This window comes from Gopherus evgoodei, chromosome 9 (genome assembly GCF_007399415.2).
Source record: "Gopherus evgoodei ecotype Sinaloan lineage chromosome 9, rGopEvg1_v1.p, whole genome shotgun sequence".
Taxonomy (NCBI): Eukaryota; Metazoa; Chordata; order Testudines; family Testudinidae; genus Gopherus; species Gopherus evgoodei.
Genome location: NC_044330.1, coordinates 45,787,761 through 45,808,194, shown reverse-complemented (window position 1 = coordinate 45,808,194; position 20,434 = coordinate 45,787,761). Strand labels below are relative to the sequence as shown.

The 20,434-nt window shown below is 42.5% G+C and overlaps 1 protein-coding gene across 1 annotated transcript in view; it reads right to left on the bottom strand.

Annotated features, from left to right (window-relative positions):
* Positions 1 to 19,930, bottom strand: part of GPC1 (glypican 1) — a 320,362-nt gene extending 300,432 nt beyond the window's left edge. The window contains exon 1 of the mRNA XM_030574931.1: positions 19,050 to 19,930. Coding sequence (XP_030430791.1) covers positions 19,050 to 19,206 — 157 coding nt within the window. The 5' untranslated portion in view covers positions 19,207 to 19,930. The remainder of the gene's footprint in view (positions 1 to 19,049) is intronic.
* Positions 19,931 to 20,434: the final 504 nt, after the last annotated feature.

Below are 20,434 nucleotides of genomic sequence, written 5' to 3'. Positions count from 1 at the left end.
AACAACATCTAAGACAAAAGGGAAACCTAAGCTCTACAGCGTCAAGCCTGTTTCCCACCTTACTACTGCTGCGCAGGCAGAGAGAATGAGACAGGCTCTCCAGGCGGAGCGCGGCAGGCTGCAGTCAGTGACTGACAGGCTGAGCTCTGCCCCCAATGCTGCAAGAAAGCTGAAGGCCCAACCTCAGACTCACAGCACCTTGCCTTGCTGAATAAACAAACTTATCAGAACATGACCCTGTGTCCTCTGCTTATCTCAATCAGATGAAAAGCAGCAGAGAGACTGTGTTAAGTACAAGGTAAGCAGTCTTTATTTGCTTAATTAGAACTGCTCATCAAATGAGAAATCCTGATTTACTGCAGAACTGATACAGGGGGTAATTGCAGGGCATATTTGGCCAATGTAGGGGTATTTTTTGAAAAGAATCATTTTTCCTGCTTCTAACACCAATCATAGAAAATAAGGAAAGACAGAAGCTTCACATAAGGATCCTCTGCTGAATCTCTCAGCTGCCAGCTTTTCGTTTCTTCAGGGAGAGTTCTAAATTAAACCCAGATTGTCTCCTTGAGAGTTACCAGAAACTCTGTAATTGCCAAAGCTGACAGAAATGCAAATGTGATTTGAAATTTGGAAGTGTTATATTCTCCTCTCTTCTTTATACAAATACAGGCTGGTATCGTTAAGACAAGCTGTGCTCGCAACAAGGGGCAAGTAAAACCCCCTCCCTGGAACTAAAAGAAAGAATGTCTAGAGTATTAACATTCTAGTGCTGGCATTGCTGTTCCTAGGATAACATAATGTGAACTTGATGCTCAGAGTGGGTCAGACATTGGAGTGCCTTCAGCCGTCTTCCTTTGATGACCGGGCAGCATACAGTAGCAAGGCAATAATAAACTTTTCATGCAAGTCTCCAACAAATGCACACGTCCTAACCTTTTTGTTAAATGCTGCCAGTTCAGAAACAGTGCGGTATGTTAGTCCATTGAAACGTCTCCATTCTCTTTGCTTTAGTCTAGCTGAAAAAGCTGATCAATACACTGATGGGAAAATTATATTTCTGCCAACAGCAAATGTATTTGCAAGCCCTCAATGTCTGCTTTCAGTGTCTCAACCCTGGCAAAAATTGGTAATAAGGAGAAGTCAAAGAATCATTCTCATTCTCCTTTGTGTGTATGTGAGAATAGCTTCAGAGTAGACACAGTCATTCACCTATGAATCAGCATGTATAAAACACAATAGCAGATAGCAAAGGGTGAATATGGCGATATTAACTTTCAGAATAATCATTTTTGACCCACATTTATTGCTCTGTCTCCGTTTGTTTTAGAGCCCCTCTAATTTTCTGTGTTGTAGTCAAAGGAGGATGGTTGTATTATGTTAATTCGTAAGTAGAGCGTTTAAAAATATTACTGTATTTTAATTTTTGTTACACAGAACCCCCCCAATTACCTTGGCCTGGAGGGTTGAGTGGAATTAATGCTTTGAAAACAAAAATTACTACTGCTACCAGGCACCTGTAAATATTCTATTCTGTTCAGATTCTGATAACATACATCAAAACAGTATTTGAGCACCTTCCGGTAATGCTTTAAGAAACAGGACTAACATCTGTCACATGTGGCTGACTGGACTTTTCATGATGAAAGTAAAATAAAAATTAAAGGAAAATTTTTTTTAAAAAAAGCAATGACAAACACATAGCATGTGTTGCTACTACAATATGGCATATATTTTTACCAGCATGGAGTCAGAGACCATCGTGCCACTACCACTGAATGAATTATTTATCCCTTTGGCTCTGCTTAACATGGGAAGAATAAACTGTTTAACTTCATTGTGAGAAGTAGTTTGTCACATTAAATGTTATCATAGTCTCATACTGAAAAGCTGTCTGTAATAATTAAGATTCAATTACATGAAACTCTATTAGACACTGTTATATCAATATAAAAACAGACTACATACTACTCGGTGACTTCAAAACTCACTAAAAATAATATAACAAATGTAATGCAACTCCAAGCATGCAACCAACTAACATAATTATTAACCTATATTCAAATCTGCAAAGGTGACATCTGCACTCCTCATGGCTAAACTTGACTCTCCATTCCATGGTTAAGTATTCCAGGATTCTAGAATTTTGGCTGCTGATTCTGACCAGAGTCTCTGGGGATACCTGGAGTCCAGTTTTATTTTTCTCTCAATGTATGATTTCTGCTCTCTCTGAGACAGTTCCTTCCCACCTCACAATGAGCCAGAGTTCATCACCCATTGAATTACATGTAGAGTAATGAATGGGAGATAATTAGAAGATAGAAACAAATACATAGAAGAATTTATTCTCTTCTCACTTACTAAGTAAGTTGTTTGGATACCTGAAACCAATGAGTAATGATAAAACAAAAAAAAATGCCCCAACAACATGCCCATAAAATCTGTTCAACAAATGTCAGAGAGCTCACTCAGGTTGAGTGGTATGGAATTCTATTCTACAAGTAAGTAGCCCCATTGACTATTCATAATACCTAAGGCTGGGAGAATCTGGCTCTAAGCAATGTTGTTATTGTTTATTATTTTTACTACGGTATGACCTAGAGGCCCCAAAGGAGATTACAGTCCCTCACACAGTGGAACCATGTATTCACACAGCAAGAGACAGATCCTGCCCCAAAGAGCTTTATAATGTAAATAGACAACACAAAGGAAGTTTTATTACCCCCCACTGACAGATGGGGAACTGAGGCACAGCGAAATTAAGCAATTTGCATCTGAAATCTGTGCAAGAGTAGAAAATTGAACTCCCATCTTGAGTCCCAGCCAGTCTGTGCTTTAACCAGAAAATCATTTTTTTGTTGTCATGATGGGTCATATTTCAGAAAAAAAAGAGACTGAGAAAAGGATTTTAAATTTTGCTAACTAAAAATGCTGTATACTAATGACAGAATGGACTTTCTTCCAAACTCCCAAAAGACCTTCATTAGGGATGTAGTTTTATCTATCAATGTCCCAGATTTTGCCAGTCTCTCTCTTAATCTGAACTTAATCTAACATATTACGTGGGGTTTTTTTGAAGGGTTTCTGCATTTCATTTATGAAATTTTACCAGTCACCATCATCTGCAAATTAACAAAGCGATATGTTCTTTGGTTTTGTTTCTGGCACTTGATTGTCTCTCATTTGTTTTTGTGTTTTTAAATAGTGTTGTACATACAAACTACATGAGCAAGGTAATTTCACAAGTCTATTCCCCTCATTGGCAAAAGGATATGAATGCTCAGTAAAGTAACATGATGAAAATCTACTAGTGATGGCATAATACGGGGTGTCAGTTATACTAGATACACATACACCACTCAGATTGCAGATATATTTAGGGATTTCAGTCCTAAGTACTACCATTTAATGTATCACTAACAGGCAAAAATATTTAATTTATGACTGGCAGGAGATTGCTTCACTGCAATATAAAGTGCAATGTTACTTATAAGGACAACTCAAACCCCCAGACAGCTGACCCAGAATACTGCAGCAAACAATATTGCACATTAAATACTGTGGCGCTCTCTCTCTTTCTTGGTTTAATACTAAAATGTGCCCCGAGTCTGAAAGTATTCACTCTATTTAATAAGAGCAAAGTCTCACTGTAGTCTTTGCTCATTTATATTTGCTAGCACCTATGCAGATTTAAATTAAATAAAAGTAAATTTTTAACCCTGAAAAAAGTACTACATTGGTTTGTAAGTTTGTATTTTCCAGGAAAAGCCAAGAGCAGCAAAAACCAGCAGAGTCAGAAATCGGCAGTGATCTCCATAGCAAAATTATTTTTGCTTCGTGGAAACATCTGAGGCTTTAAATGATTCTGTGCCTGAAAAGGGCAGTACGTACAGAGGAAAAATAAGATGTCCTCTAAACTATTGCCCAGACTGTGATATCTGGTTACACAGCAGGCTGAACATGGTTCTGGTTTGTTTGTAATTGCTCACCTTCATCTTGAAGCAGAGCTAATTACTACAAAATTCTTTTCTTGAAGAGACAATAGGTACCAAATTCAAGCTTTGAATATGTCTCACACAGACAGAACAATAGAACTGCAATGTTAACAGCCAGCTCAGGAGTGGGCGATCACCCCCGGTACAGCTGTCATGAGTGTGATTAATCCCAGCAACAGAAGATATATATAGGGAAGAAGGCAAATGCTAAAACATGTGGGTCAAATCCCTCTCCCTCATTCTGGAATTTCTCTGGGATTATGAGCTCTGCAGAGTCTAGGGTACAAAAACTGGCCCTCATAATTCCACTCCCAGCCCTGGCTCTAAAGTCATGTGCCTATGTACCACCCAGGGACTGCATCTGGCCCATAGTCAATTAAGACTTTACCTACTATTTTGGGATTATTTTATACAATAGAAACACGAAGCCCCAAGCAGCCATATTCACCATCCATTTTGGGAGCAAAACTACTATTGCTACCAATGGGACTTTAAAACCAAACCAAACCGAAGAGTATGGGCTTCATTAGCGAGACTCATGTAGTATAATAATCTTTAAAAAATAAATAAAATAAATAAAACCTCTATAACCAGCTCTCTTAGAAAAGTTCATGCCTGTATGTGCACAGGAGAATAAAAGTCACTGTTCATCATAAATTAGGCTATCAAAAAGCTATTTTGGGAAGTCCACTCCTATTATAATCCATAACAGATCACATATTTAACTTGATTTTCCTGAAAAATAAGTAATTTATAGTACCATATTACCACCTCCAACTTGATAAATCTGGAAACATTTAGGCCACCTAATAAAATTCTGCAGCTTAATATCAGTATGACCTGCACTACCAATTTGTTCAGCCTAGATTTGTATATTTAACAAGCAACAATCATGCATTATCATGTAATACAAATTAACAGTACCCAAATTAATTAATTTAGTTAGCATTTCCAGCATCCAAACTCCTTCTGTGCTTAATTGCTGCCAGTATGTAGCAGAGATTTACAAACAGATCTGCCTTTACTCATCATCTGGTCACTGATTAATTATTCTAATAATATTAATAAAGCACATGGAAAATGTTTGTTACATGATCAAATAAACTTGCATGCCATAGCCTGGATCTAAGTACAACTGCTGTGAAAATCTTAAAGCAAAGTACAAAGAGAGATAACAAGAGAACCCAGGAAGATGTTTTGCACAACAGAGCAGCTATGCACCTGTACAGATCAGCTGCAAAGATGGACAGGATGAGGATGCAAGGAACCTTCCCCACTCCTTACACTCTCTGCATGAGCTCCACCATCATCCCCATACTCTATAGTAGTGGTACCCAAACTTTTCCTGTCACGTCCCCACCCCTCCACACACATACACCTTTACCAGTAATGGAATCTGTCCACGCTCCCGCTCCATTACTGCACAGTTGGCTCTGCAGTCGTGCTTGGGCTGAAGGCAGAGCTGGGGGCAGAACTGGGGATGGGGGAACAGCTGGAGATAGAGGCAGAGTTGGCATGTGGCTGGAGCACAGCTGTGGCTAGGACTGGAGTGGGGCTGGGTGGTGTTCCTTCCCTGCCCCCCATGGGGGCTGGCCCAGGCCCCTTCGTACGACGCCCTGAGTTTTCTTCCATGCCCCGTCAGTGGGGCGGGGCCGGGCCGCACAGTTTGGGGACCACAGCTTTATAAGCGCCCATCCTGCAAAGACTTAAGCACGTGCTTAACTCTAACATTAATTCACTGAGACTTAAAGTCAAGCATTTAGGACTTCACCAGGCCTCTGTTGCTGGTTGCAGCTTTAGCCAAAGGCAAACGGAAAAACATACGCTAAGACTCACTCCTACACTCTGCTGCAGTTCCCAGTAGAGCTGAAACAGCACTAGTGGGCAAAGCTCCCACCCCAGCATGGGTTCAGCCCCAATAAAATTCTGAATGAGTTGGGGGAACGTCCACCCATTACAATGTAGCCCCTCTGCAAACTCCCAGTGGATGTCCTAAAGCTACCATCTGGCCATACAGAGCCAATTCAAAAAAGATACTCCGTTCTCACAATATGGAAGCCTATGTGAGACCTCCCGCAAATGAAAAAAAAAGAGAGTTTTAGCAGGGATTATTTGGAATTCTGCAGCAAAGCCAAACAGATGGTTGTAAACTGGGAAATAATTATACAACCATTTTAAACTCATACAGCTGGGTAAAGCTAAGCAACTATGTCAGAATGAGAGCAACGCTTTGAGATGTCTAGATGGAAGGCACTATGGAAGAGCAAAGTGTGCTACAATCCAATAAATTAAGCCCCACAATCCTCCCACTTCCCATGAGATAATTAAGAAATAACATCTCCATTTAACATTTACAAATGGGGAAACTGAGTTACAGAGATGCGAGAAGTGAAGGCAAGTGACTTGCATGCATTCCCGTGAAAACTGGGGCCTCAGAACAGAACCCAGATCTCTTTCCTTCCACTTCTATCCAAGCAACCACAAGACCTTCCTTCTGCAATTGAACTCCTTTATTGGGACAGCTAGAACTAGAGAAATGCTGAGACAGTCAATATCCTTTCAAGCCCACAGTTATGCCAGTACGACCCCAGAGACTTTACTAGAGTGACACAAGTTAAACTGAGGGCAGGTTTCTTTTTCTTAATATTGTCAACACTCAGGAGTCTTAGAAGAGACTCAAGCACACGAGTTCCTTTCAGTTTTTATACAAACTGTACAGTTAAGCTTAATCTCCTAACACACCCTCCATTGTATTTTCTCCCATCCAGAAACAGACTGAAAGATGAAAGTAATAGCTTTTCAGGTTCTTTCTTGTCCCCTCCCCCACACCAGTCAGAAAACAAGAAGCTTGTGTAAAATAAAGACCTAGGAGATATTTTAACAGAATTATATAGTATAGTTTTACAAAGCTATAAAATACCATTTTTGTAAGTCAAAAACTATCTGTCATACAGTATTTTAATCATATAAAGTACTGAATGTTGCATAAGTGCTATCATGTTGCTCACTGAAATCATACTAATTTTATTAATAAAGTGCTTTAGTAGAACGCATGGTAGTTTTAAAAAAAATAGTTTGTTCATGTTGCCAGTATAGGAGTTTATAAAAGTTGGATAATTCTGTCTGATTTAGACTGCACTGTACATGAAAGGACAAAAAAAATTAGTTTTATAATGTCAATACAGTTCACACAATTGTGATTAATGTATTTTCTTTAAAAAACAGAACTAGTGTGTTTTGGACAACCATTGCACAGCACACACTGCATATTCAAATCACAAGGAAACAAAGGAGTTTTTATGTCTGCAAAATTGGAACTAAAATGGAAACCCATTACTGGGTAGCCGTCACTGACCCAACCTGCAGTTCTGTCGTGTACAGACAAGCATTTAAAGTGTCTACAGTCTAAAGCTTCATTATTTTTCACAGAATTCAAACTGTCAATGGAGGTAATCTGATCCCCTGGGAATCAAAAGCTACTTAAAGGCATAGTTTCAACTGTCAGAGGCACAACATATTCTGAGTAGCTGGATGTCGGTGCATATAGACATCAGACGAGAAGGGAGTTGGACATCAGATTTAAAAAAGAAATCTTTGCTTTAATCAGAGTGGTTTTTGGGGGGGGGGTGAGGAGGAAGAGCGGGGGAGAGTTAACTACCAGAGAAGAGACCCTAACATGACAACAAACAAGCAGCTACTCCTGCAAACACTAACAACCAAACAGAGTGATCTCAAGTGATTTAAATGGAACTAGTCACAATACTAGGGATTATCTAGGTAAGGTATTTATATGGCCCCAGCTACCATAGTAGCTGAGCACCTCACAATCTTTCAATTTATTTATCGTCACAGCACCTGGGAGAGGTAAGTAAGTGCTTTTATCCTCATAGGGCAGATGGGAAATGGAGGTATAGATGAGCAGGTGCCTAAAGATGTAGAGACTAGCAGACTTGCCCGAAGTCAGGGAACTGCACCTGGGTCTCCTAAGTCCCAGGTTAGCACCCTCTACCCACTGGACTGTCCTTCACCTCTTATCACTACACCCAGTACTAACTGTCTGCAGGAGTGACCTCCAAGATGGACTTCCATAAGGGCTGAAAGTGATGGGCATGATTCTCATCTTTCTTACTCTGATGTGAAGCCAGAGGCTCCACTGAACACAATGAAGATATCGTGATTATAGGATGGGGGTAAGAGAACAGAGAGCTGATGCCTCTACAGACAGCATCCCTCCTTCATCCAGGATTTCAGTACAGGACAGCAGAAAGCAATTTAAAACTGTCATGGTATAAACTCCCCACTCTGAACCTTAGCGTCCAAAAGATGGGGTACCAGCATGAATTCCTCTAAGCTCAATTACCAGCTTAGTACTTGTAGCGCTGCCACCAACCAGGAATTCCAGTGCCTGGTACATTCTGGTCCCCCCAAAACCTTGTCCGGAGACCCCCAGGACCCAGACCCTCTGGATCTTAACACAAGGAAAGTAAACCCTTTCCCCCACCGTTGCCTCTCCCAGGCTTCCCCTCCCTGGGTTACCCTGGAAGATCACTGTGATTCAAACTCCTTGAATCTTAAAACAGAGAGGAAAATTCACCTTCCCCCCTCCTTCTCTCTCCCCCTCCTAGACTCTCCCTGAGAGAGAAAGTAATCCTAACACAGAGAGAAATTAACCTCTCTCTCCCCCCTTCCCTCCTTTCTCCCCACCAATTCCCTGGTGGATCCAGACCCAGTCTCTTGGGGTCTCACCAGAATAAAAAAACAAACAAAAACAAACAAACAATCAGATTCTTAAACAAGAAAAGCTTTTAATTAAAGAAAGAAACCACAGTAAAAATTATCTTTGTAAATTTAAGATGGAATATGTTACAGGGTCTTTCAGCTATAGACAATGGGAATACCCTCTCAGCCTAAGTACAAATTAAAATCCTTTCAGCAAAATACAAATTTGAACTCCTTCCAGCCAAATACACATTTGCAAATAAAGAAAACAAACATAAGCCTAACTCGCTTTATCTACCCAGTACTTACTATTCTGGACATATAAGAGACTGTATCAGAGAGATTGGAGAGAAACCTGGTTGCATGTCTGGTCACTCTCAGAACCCAGAGAGAACAACCACCAAATTCTAACAGCGCACACAAAAACTTCCCCCCCTCAAGTTTTGAAAGTATCCTGTCCCCTGATTGGTCCTCTGGTCAGGTGACAGCCAGGCTCACTGATTTTGTTAATCCTTTAGAGGCAAAAGTGATATGAAGTACTTTTGTTCTATTAACTCTTACTTATCTGTTTATGACAAAAATGTACGGTTCTGTGTTCAAAAAGCAAGAGGTGTTTTGGTCCTTAAAGGAGTATGCTTATAGCTCAGGGTGTTTTAGCCCAGGCAAAGGAACAAATGGGGTGGGCACTTCTTAAGGGAAACACTGCAGGGTGGAACAGATGGTGACGTAACCACGCCTGGAAATGTAGGGTTAAAAAAAAAAATAGGATTGTTGTCAAGTCTTAGGAAAAAAATTCACCCTGATCACATTAACCTGCACTTTGGAAATTCATTTGCTAATGTACAGGATAGCCTTGCTTGCTCTTCTTAAGGACTATCACACAAAATAGAATTTTCTGAAAAGATTCAGCCTATGCATAAAGTTTAGGAGAGGTGGATGAAAAGTCAATATCATACAACCATCTCCTAACTTTATTAAATGTCACCCTACAGGAATTAACATTCAGTTAAATTCAGTTCTTCCTAAGGAGAACCAAAACCTTACCAGGAAGAAATTCTTTCATATCTGTCACAAGAATAGTGATTTTTGTGAAATTTGCTAAATACGTATTGCAATGGAACAGACTCAAGGAATACTGAGGATATTTTCTTGTCTAATCAAAAACAGAAGTAAACCAAGACGTTACAAGCAAACAGATGCACACCACATGGAATGGCAGGTAGCTGGCTGTGTTTCCAGCACAAGAGATACCCTGTCATTGCTCCTCTGAGCAGGTGTAATTCATGTACACACCATTTTGTAAGCTAGATACACCCTTATTCCAGGAAATCATGCCCTGTTTAATCATCATGGTGCCTAAGAGTGCCCCAGGACAGAATGTCCTCTTGCTACCTGCATCACACATAATGCTGCCACTTGCTTGCCCGATATTTGCCTTTTCTACCCCTTTTTTCTACTTGCATTTGCACATTTCAGGACAAGGTCTATAACTCCAAATGTCCTAAAGCAGCTATGCTGGAAAGAAGAAGAAAAAACACCTACCAATAAGAGTGCTATCAAAAATAAAGGAGCCAGGCTAAAAAATGGCAGTTAGAAGCTGGGTTTTCAAAGCAGCCTAAGGAACTACAGTACCTACATACCATCGAATTTCAATGGAATTTGAGCTCCTTTGAAATTCCCAGCCAAAATTTCCAAGTTTAAATGACAATTAAATCCCAGCTGGCTCCCCACTACCAGTGACCATCCCCTCTCCACGGGAGCAGTTTCACAATCTCACATGAGAGCTCTGAAGCAAGCTACAAGAATTCTGAGAAAATTATCAGTGCAATAATGACTAACACACAGGAGTGTTGTTAAGAGACAGCACTTCATCCCCTGGCCCCAGTTTGATTACATTAGAACCCCGTCACGTGGCAGGCTCAGTATTACTACTCAGACTTTAAGGTCTTTTGGGGCAGAGCCAATCTTTTCGTTCTGTGCTTCACACAGTCGGGTCCTGGTCCATGACTGGAAGTCGCTTCTGCAATACAAGTAATAATCCACTGACTCCAACAGCAACTGCAAGTTAGATTAGGCCCCCATACTCATCAGAGAAAGGTTCAGTCATTACAAATTAGCAGATTTTTCAAGCCCTCTCTTTTTAATAATTACTATTTTGAGCTAAGAAAACAAACTCTGGTTCTGAACTCAATATTTTCCTAGCGAAGTCAACCACCCTTTTAAGTACAAGCCCACAACTAGTCATTTAAATTAGCTGCAAGAATGAGTCTATACGGTCCCCTGAATGCAACTGGTAAGATAGAGAACTACTTGCTTCAGTCCTGCCAAACCTAACAGCTCCATCATCTAAAAGCTGCTCCTCTCTGATCTTATCAAATATATTTGCAGGTCTTGAGATTTCACCGATATTAGACTCTCTAGATAAAAACAGGAGAACTGAACAAACACATGGAAAGACCAGAGGGAAGAGAAACAAGGAGGAGAGGCTATGGATTTTCAAACAAAAGGAAACCAAGCTACACATGCATTCAAATTTTCCTGAAAAAAAAAAATCATGTTTTCCTTCTCCAACAAAAGGAGTTGTTGAAATATTTGTCAGACACAGCTGATAACGCTAATTACGTGGTGAGAACTTAGTCATCCATCTCACACTGAAAGAAAGGCAAATCTTTTAAAAGAAACTTGAAGAATATTTTAATATACAACCTCCTAGATTTTAAATATAAACAAGGCAGGCACTAGGGGCCTGATTTTTAAATGTATTTTGGAATTGCTCTGTTCAGCATTGCAAACCCTAACTGACTCTGGGTATGTCTATATAGCAGCTGGGAGGTATAATTCGCAGCTCAGGTAGATATACTCGCGCTAGCTGTGCTTGAGCTAAAAAACAGCAGCGTGGCCATGGCAGCATGTATGGTGGACTGGTCAACTAAGTATGTACTGAGGCAGTGTCATAAACAGATAGCTAAGAGTTAACGTCTCTTTCACCTGGAAAGAAGTAATCTGAAACACCTGACCAGAGGACCAATCAGGAAACAAGACTTTTTCCAATCTGGGTGGAGGGAACTTTGTGTGTGAGTCCTTTGTTCTTGGGTCTTCTGTCTGCTTGTATGCTCTCTCGGCTATGAGGAGTGATTTCTATTTCCTGCTTTCTAATCTTCTGTTTCCAAGTTGTGAGTACAAAGATCAGATAGTGATTTCTATATTTTCTTTTGTATTTACATAGGTATAGTTGCTGGAGTGCTTTGAATTGTATTCTTTTTGAATAAGGCTGTTTATTCAATATTCTTTTAAGCAAATGACCCTGTATGTGTCACCTTAATACAGAGAGACCATTTTGATGTATTTTTCTTTCTTTTTAAGACCTGTTGGAGTTTTTCTGTAGTGGGGAATTCCAGGGAATTGAGTCTGTACTCACCAGGGAATTGGTGGGAGGAAGAAGTCAGGGGGAAATCTGTGTGTGTTAGATTTACTAGCCTGACTTTGCATTCCCTCTGGGTGAAGAGGGAAGTAATTCTGTTTTCCAGGACTGGGAACGGGGAGGGTGGAGTCCCTCTGTTTAGACTCATGGAGTTTGCTTCTGTGTATCTCTCCAGGAACACCTGGAGGGGGGGAAGGGAAAAGGTTTATTTCCCTTTGTTGTGAGACTCAAGGGATTTGGGTCTTGGGGTCCCCAGGGAAGGTTTTTGTGGGGACCAGAGTGCCCCAAAACACTCTAATTTTTTGGGTGGTGCCAGCTTTACCAGGTCCAAGCTGGTAACTAAGCTTGGAGGTTTTCATGCTAACCCCCATATTTTGGACGCTAAGGTCCAAATCTGGGACTAGGTTTTGACAGGCAGACAGAAAGAAGAGTATTTGGGTGGCTAGCCGTCCCTGCCACCTGTGCTGCCACAGCCCCACTGCTATGTTTAGGGTGCTAGTTCAAGTCTACCTGAGCTGGATATCACACCTCCCAGCCGCTATATAGATATACCTTCAGAGGCCTAGGTCTCATTTTCAAAAGGGACTTAGCCACTTAAGGCACACTGATTTAAATGGGAGTTCGGTCCCTAAATATATATCTTTGAAGGTCTGAGTCTTAGTCTAAATCTCATTTTTAAAAGGAGACTCCTAAATCAGGTTCCAGAGTAGCAGTCATGTTAGTCTGTATCCGCAAAAAGAACACGAGTACTTGTGGCACCTTCAAGACTAACAAATTTATTTGAGCATAAGCTTTCGTAGGCTATAGCCCACTTCATCGGATGCATGCAGTGGAAAATACAGTAGGAAGATAAAATATAGACACAGAACATGAAACAATGGGTGTTACCATACACACTATAAGGAGAGTGATCAGTTAAGGTGAGCTATTACCAGTAGGAGAGAAAAACTTTTTGTAGTGATAATCAAAATGGGCCATTTGCAGCAGTTGACAAGAAGTTGTGAGGAACAGCCGGGGGCGGGGGGAATAAACATGGGGAAATAGTTTTACTTTGTGTAATGACTCCTAAATCACTAGCCTGAGCACAGCAACACCTAAATACCTTTCAAAATCTGGGCATCAGTCCAGTAGGGTACACCATCTTTGCTTACACCTATGGGACCTAGGTGTCTAATTAGTAGGGCCCTACCAAATTCATGGTCCATTTGCCAATTTCAGACATAGGATTTTAAAAATCATAATTTTCATGAAATTTTAATTTAAATTGTTGAAATCATGGTCGTGTAATTGTAGGGATCCTGACCCAAAAAGGAGTTGGGGGAGGGAGTCACAAAGCTTTTGTAGGGGAGGTTGCAGTACTGCTACCCTTACTTCTGTTGCTGGTGGCAGGAGCACTGCCTTCAGAGCTGGGCAGCTGGAGAGCAGTAGTTGCTGGCTGGAAGCCCAACTCTGAAAGCAGAGCTGCTGCCAGCAGCAGCGCAGACATAAGGATGGCATGGTATGGTATTGCCACCCTTACATCTGCACTGCTGCCTACAGAGCTGGGCCCTCAGTCAGCAGCCGCTGGTCTCCAGCCACCCAGCTCTGAAGGCAATGCAGAAATCAGAGTGGCATGGCATGGTACTGCCACCATTACTTCTGCGCTGCTGCTAGCGGGACGCAGCCTGCGTGGCTAGGTGCCCAACCAACAGCTGCTGCTCTCCGGACACCCAGCTTTGAAGGCAATGCAGAAATCAGAGTGGCATGGCATAGTATTGCCACCGTTACTTCTGCGCTGCTGCTAGCAGGATGCAGCCTGCAGGGCTAGGTACCCAACTTCTGCGCTGCTGCTAGCGGGATGCAGCCTGCAGGGCTAGGTGCCCAACCAACAGCTGCTGCTCTCTGGACACCCAGCTTTGAAGGCAGCGCAGAAGTAAAGATGACAATATTGTGACCCCTCCCCCGCAACTCCCTTTTAGGTCAAGATCCCCAATTTGAAAAACACTGGTCTCCCCATGAAATCGGTATAGTATAGGGTAAAAGCACACAAAAGACCAGATTCTACCAGGGGAGACCAGATTTCATGAGCCATGACATGTTTTTCCATGGCCGTGAATTTGGTAGGGCCCTACTAATTAGCCACCAGAGGGAGTTTGTTTTGCTCCATAAGTGTGATTTTGACAAGTACGTATGTGCACATATTGTACTGAGAACCTAACAGAACAATCACAAAGCAAAAAATATATGTAAACATATCTTTTTTTTTTTTACAAAAAGGACTTTGGCATGAAAACGATCACATTCAACCAAAACCTGTTCCAATATTCATACCAAGATCATTGCCAAATTTAGTAAAAACAGGACATAATTTAGCACGTGTTGCTTCTTCAGAAGTACTACCACCAAGTGTGCAGAACCAGGAGAATTTTTCTATCTAATTTCTTCATAACAAGCCCACCAGTACTGTAACATACTTAGCTGGCATGGCTAGAACACAAAGATGATATCATAAACCCTGCTACTACTACTGGCAGACAATGGAGACCCACTTTTAGATCAAGTGGCAGAGACCTGTGATTTGAGAACAGAAAATCCCACATTCTATTCTTTATATCTCATCTGTAGTTTTGCCAGTCATTGTGCTTGTGGCTTTATTACCGCAGGTCTCTAGAAAAACTCAAAAAATAAAATTCCTATATTTGTCATTAACACAGTAACATCCTGAAATCCCCATCAAATTAGGTCCTGCACAGAGAGTTCTACTCAATTCTTAATTTAGCTAAGATCCCTACAATGGCTCCCATACATACAATTGGCAATGTCTCTCTCACAAAGAGCATAATGTAGTCACAGGATCAGTTTGTGGGAGGCTAGAAGAGCTGAGAGATGAAAGCAAGTGGTTCTGACTCAGGCAAACTAAGCAGCCAGTAATGCACAGGGTTAAGTGATACTTACACGGGTGAGTAGCGGAATTGCCTTGAAAAGTGGATACCCACACTAGCTCAAAACGCACCGTTTGCCCATACTACCTCCCATCTCATTGAATCTCCAGCTCAGCATGAGAGGGAACCAAGTTTTGAGAAGCGATGCTTGGGGTAAATGAATTCAAACAGCATACTGCCCTCTCACAGTAGGCACATTTAAACACACAACCCTGCTCAAGAATCTGTGTAAAGGGCCCCAGCTCAACTCAGAGCACCCCAGGCAATGAGCTAGTGATGCGGGGGGGGGGGGGGTGGATATTTCACAAAATGTTGTGGTCTTTATGGGGTTTAAAAGAACAAGAAGTCTTCTGAAAATGAGTCCTGCACTGGGAATACTCTCCAAATGGCAGGAAGCCTGTGCCCAGCCAGTTACCAACTGAGTAGATGTGGCCCTGGCGAATGTTGCCAACTACACCAAGTGCAAGGGGAGGGAGTAGCTTCCCTTAGTTTATAAGTCTTCCCTAAAGCAGATATTTATGTGGAAATCAGGGGGTCAGGTTGGGATGCAGAGATTACTGATATGGATAGATTTTTTTTTTTTAAATATTTGGGAGTTTTGCCATTGACTTCAAAGCCATGAGATTTAACACCTTGTCTCTTCTTAAAGCACGTTTAATAATAGTACCTGAAATATGTAGAGTGCCTATACATGTCAATGCATTGTACAAATATTAATGTAAAGTTAGAAACCCACCCTCCACATTTAATGAGAAAGCCAGGGGGTCTGGACTCTTCCCTTAATCAGATCTATATATGTTACTGAGCTAACAACAACAACTGTGTAGTTGCCTCTCTAGCTGCTCTGTACACTTACAACAGGAACTACCGTCTGCTGAGCCAAGGAGTTTTTATATTAGTCATAATCTCTTAAATCATTAAAAATTGTAGATTAAAACATCTGAAGTGTGCTAAAATGAATATAAATGCAGCTAACTCATTCTGAGTCACAGCCTGCATGGCTGGTACACCCTCCACTTCTTCTGAAGTCAAGAGGAGTCTGGGAATGCATGAGCCCTTTAATGATGGTACCAGACTCCTGAGCCAGTCCTAACAAACCAGGAGCAAGGCGGCCACATGTAGTTCTCTCTTAGCAGCCAAAGCCATGCGGCGATAAAGCAAGTTCCTCCTTTGCGAAAGAGGAAGACTATGGGAGGAGGAAAAACAGTAGGAGCTTCCTGAGGAGGAAGAGGATAAAGTGTAGTTGCCTCCAAAGAGTGAAGAACTGATGACTTTTAGGGAAATCCATGCACGTCTGACAAGCCACAAGATTGGCACTGGAAAACCTCTCTCACAGGGACTCTCAGTAAAAGCAGAGCCAGGCTGCTCATTACTAACTACCCCAATCAGCACTTCTTCCTAAACTAAAATTGCTCCTACTGTTTGTTGTTGTGTAGACATTTACAGAAGTGACTGGAATCTTGAGCTGATCAGATTTCTGTCAAGCATTACAGTGGGTAACTAAAACATGTTTCACTGTATTTAAGTGACCACCCAAAAGGGACAACAACATTTGGTGCTTAACATAAGTGATTTGCTAATAAAGGTGGAGCTGTATTCTACCCAGTATCTTTGGGAATGCTATAAAAAGTGGTCTCTTAAAACAAATCGGTTACGGTTTCTTGCTTAGGTGTAACTGAAAATCTATTTGAAGACCTTTAATCTGAAATGATCTAAACAATAAGTACATACTGTATATGATAGTCAAACCAGAAGCATACACAATATACACTCTGTGCCCAATCAAAATTGCCATGTGCATTTTCACAGTAAAATACATTCGTTTTATCTTTATTATACTGATAAATACAGATGAAAGTTTCTAAATTCTTAGAAGTTTGAAGTACACATGACAATCATCAACGATGAACACAAAGGGTTCTCATTTTGTATTTTTAAGTACACAGTTGGCTGTGCTATAGGCAGAACATTCACATGTGAAGACACTATTCCCCATATTTTCTCTTCATTTCACCAGTTTTTACAATATTTATCTGTACAGTTTCACTGTTTACAATACTATATTGTCAAAGGTAAACAGTTTGATACTATATTTTCAAGCATTATTGCTTAAGATTGCAAACATGAATGCTGGTAACTTTTTAGAAATAATAAACAGAAATCTGCCTCATTTCTTTACCCATCTCAGCATTTCTAGGCACAAGAAGTTTTATACACACTGAACCTGAGACACAAGATACTTATATCTTATGAAATCCATTTCACACAATCCTAAAACATGATCAACACTGAAGCCTCTACTATCATCATTTCATTTAGTGTTTCATCCACTCCCATGTACTCTCTTTCATGACCATACTTCTTAAATGTTTACTCCCTTGAAGACTTTATAAGCTGCATGACATATTTAAGCTCTCCCTTACAGATAATATGTAATCAAGTGAAAAAGGTCTTTATTGCTTCACTGGATTCATTGCCCTCCCTAAAAAAAAAGCCCTCCATTGAAATTCTCCACTATTTCACTCTCAGAAACTTCCCATTTTACTTTAAAATCCACCTTTCAATAAAGAAAAAGTTCACATTTGTGAACAAAAGTTCAGCCTTCTCCATTTGTATGTCAGATGATGAGAATGTTCCCCATAAAATGACACTATTGAAGTATTCATCATAAGAAATTCTGCAGCTTAGAAACGAACTACAAACTGCTATCTTGCTGAGATGTCCCTGTAGGTTGGCTTTGGCATGTACACTTGCATATCTTATGCTTTGTCTGAATTAGGAAGTTCCCATAAGTGAGCAAGAAAGCTCTCGGATATGGGTCACAAGTCTGTGAATCAGAACATAGGCAATGCTTTAAAAATAAACAAAGTAAAGAACAATAAAGGCAAGTCTCAGCAGATATTTTCCCCCAGGTTTTTCAAAAACCTAACCAGACCTTTAAATATTATTTATGTTTCAGGGATTTTCTGAAAAGAAAACTCTGTATTTGCCAAAAACAAACAAACAAAAAAAAACAACCACATTTAGTTTGTATTCCACATCCAGTATTAAGATAGCAGGAATAAATTCTGATGAAGGTGGCTGGGGTTACTGCCCTGTTTCAAACACCTGACAAAAGTCATTTTACTTAAATTTCATTTTTTAACTGATAAATGCTTTTTAAACTGCTTTTCATCCAAAAGAAGATTAGGTAAAAAAAAATCAGCTCTGCTCTCTTGTAACCTTGGAGCTCTTCCTAGCTTTGAAATCAAACCCATGAGATTTTGACTATCCAGGGTTCTGACCCAAATCCCCTAGATCACACAATGTACAATGATGAAAGGAATCACCCGAAATCTCAGAGCCTTTTGACATTAAACACTTTTTCACCACAGAGAATCAAGTAAAACCTTGTATATCTGGAGACTTTACAACTGTTAAAAAGGGTTAGGTGTGGCACATCTGGGGTTACCCTCCTCCTGAAGAAATCTGAGCTCTGACTTTTCACCACTCGCTGACTTTTAACTAACTCCCTTAAAAAAAAAAAAAGCTACAAGAAATGGTTTTTCTCCTCATCCCAACAGTCCAGAACAGACTACCTTCCCATGCAATAAACACCAACTTAATTGCACTGGTCATCTGAGAAGGAGAGAGGAAATCACACCATTATTTGGATGGATCACTGTTGAATTGGTGGGTTCATTTACTAGAAAGCTGACGGGATGAGACGGAGAGGTCCTGGAGTGTTGGGGGGGGGGAATCCCCTTTATTTTGGGGAAGCCCTGCCAATACCTCAGGAGCTGGTGCCCAAACACCCCCAGTTTGCACACGCCTGCAAAGCACCATCCTGCCTGAGTCCCACCTTCCAGCCAGCCATGGACCCTGACAAAGCGGAGTCTCTTTGTACAGGGAGCTGGGAAGCCGGGCTCCTAGCAGAGGTTGCCCTCTACGGGAGAGCCTTTGTAGAACGCTGCCTGGTGTTTCGGGGAAAGGGTCTGGGGGTGCAGAGAGGCTCACCTGAGATCTCCGCCTGGGGTACCCCGTGTAGGCTGAATCCTTTGGTCGCATAAAACTGCCGGACCTCAGTGCAGCTCTTCGCTTTGCTGCCACTGTCACCCCGAGCCAGGGAGGCGGCGACACACAGAAGCCAAAATCCCCACGGAAAGAAATGCATCCTCCTTCTCCGCCGAGCCCCCCAACCTGCAGCGCAAAGGACAATCCCAAGGTCCCACTGACCCTGGGCTGCAAAGCGGGCTCTCTCCCTCTGCCCGGCGCTCGCTAGCTGTTTGCAGGCACGGTGCACGGAATAGGGGGTGGGGGAGCTCAGTCCCACCTTCCCCCAAGCATCGCTGCCTCTCCGCCCCCCTAAAAAAAAACAACACTCCGGGGAAAGCAGATGGCAAGGGGGGGAGGGTTAATAAAAAGTCCTCAACCCACAGGCAAAAATCAGTGGGACCTAGGCAGGGCGGAGAGAGCCTGTGACTTCCAACAGCTATTGCAAGAAGATGGGGAAGAAGGACCGGGGGAAATCCTCGCTCTTCTGGGCTGACTTCCCAGGGATGGTGCAGCTGCCGCCACTCAGAACGCAGGAGCTCCCGGGGATGGAACCCGGCCCCGATCCCAGCAAAGGCGGATCCCACTTATGTGTAAACGCTCTGGTTAGAGCGGAGGGCGCATCTCCCCCCACGCTCCGGCACGGCGCTGCTGCAGGGGACGGTTGCGATGCAAACGGATTACAGCCCGGAATGGGCAAAGTTTGAGGCCAGGAGCTAAGGGAGAGCGTGGAAGCAGCAGGGGCGGGGAGGCGGCGCGGCTCTCCTCGGGAGCAGCAGCACAGCAGCCCGCGTGTCCCAGCCAAGAGCAGTGAGCCCGGCCGGCAGCAGCGGCGCACCACCTGCAAAAAGGGCGAGGGCGGGGAGGCTCCGCGGCAAGGCAGGGCTTCCCCCGCCGGACGTGGCATCATGCAGCCCCTGCGCCAATCAAGGGCGGGGAGCGGCCCGCCCCCTGCCATGCCCCCAGGCTCCTCCCACGCCTACCCGGGGGGTTGCTCCGTTAAACTCTGCTGCGGGGAGGCTATGCCGCCTGCTCCTTGCGTGTTGACAGGAGGCGCCGCCACCTGCTAATTGGCACTAGTCAGGTCAGCGCGCGCTCCAGACACCGTTCCGGAGCCTCTGCACCTTGGGCTCCCTTCAGCGCCGGGCATCTCCTTCGGCCACAGGCCGGTGTAAGCCCAGCCTGCGCTCGGGGCCGTCTGGCCAGGTCCGCGGGCTGGAGCCCTCTGCACAGTGCAAGGCAAAGTCCGGCATGCAACCTGCACCCGGGTGTTCATTGCATACCTCACCTAGCATGCACCTTGTGCTCCATTACACAGCCGGCGGCGTCCTTCTGCAAACTACGGCACA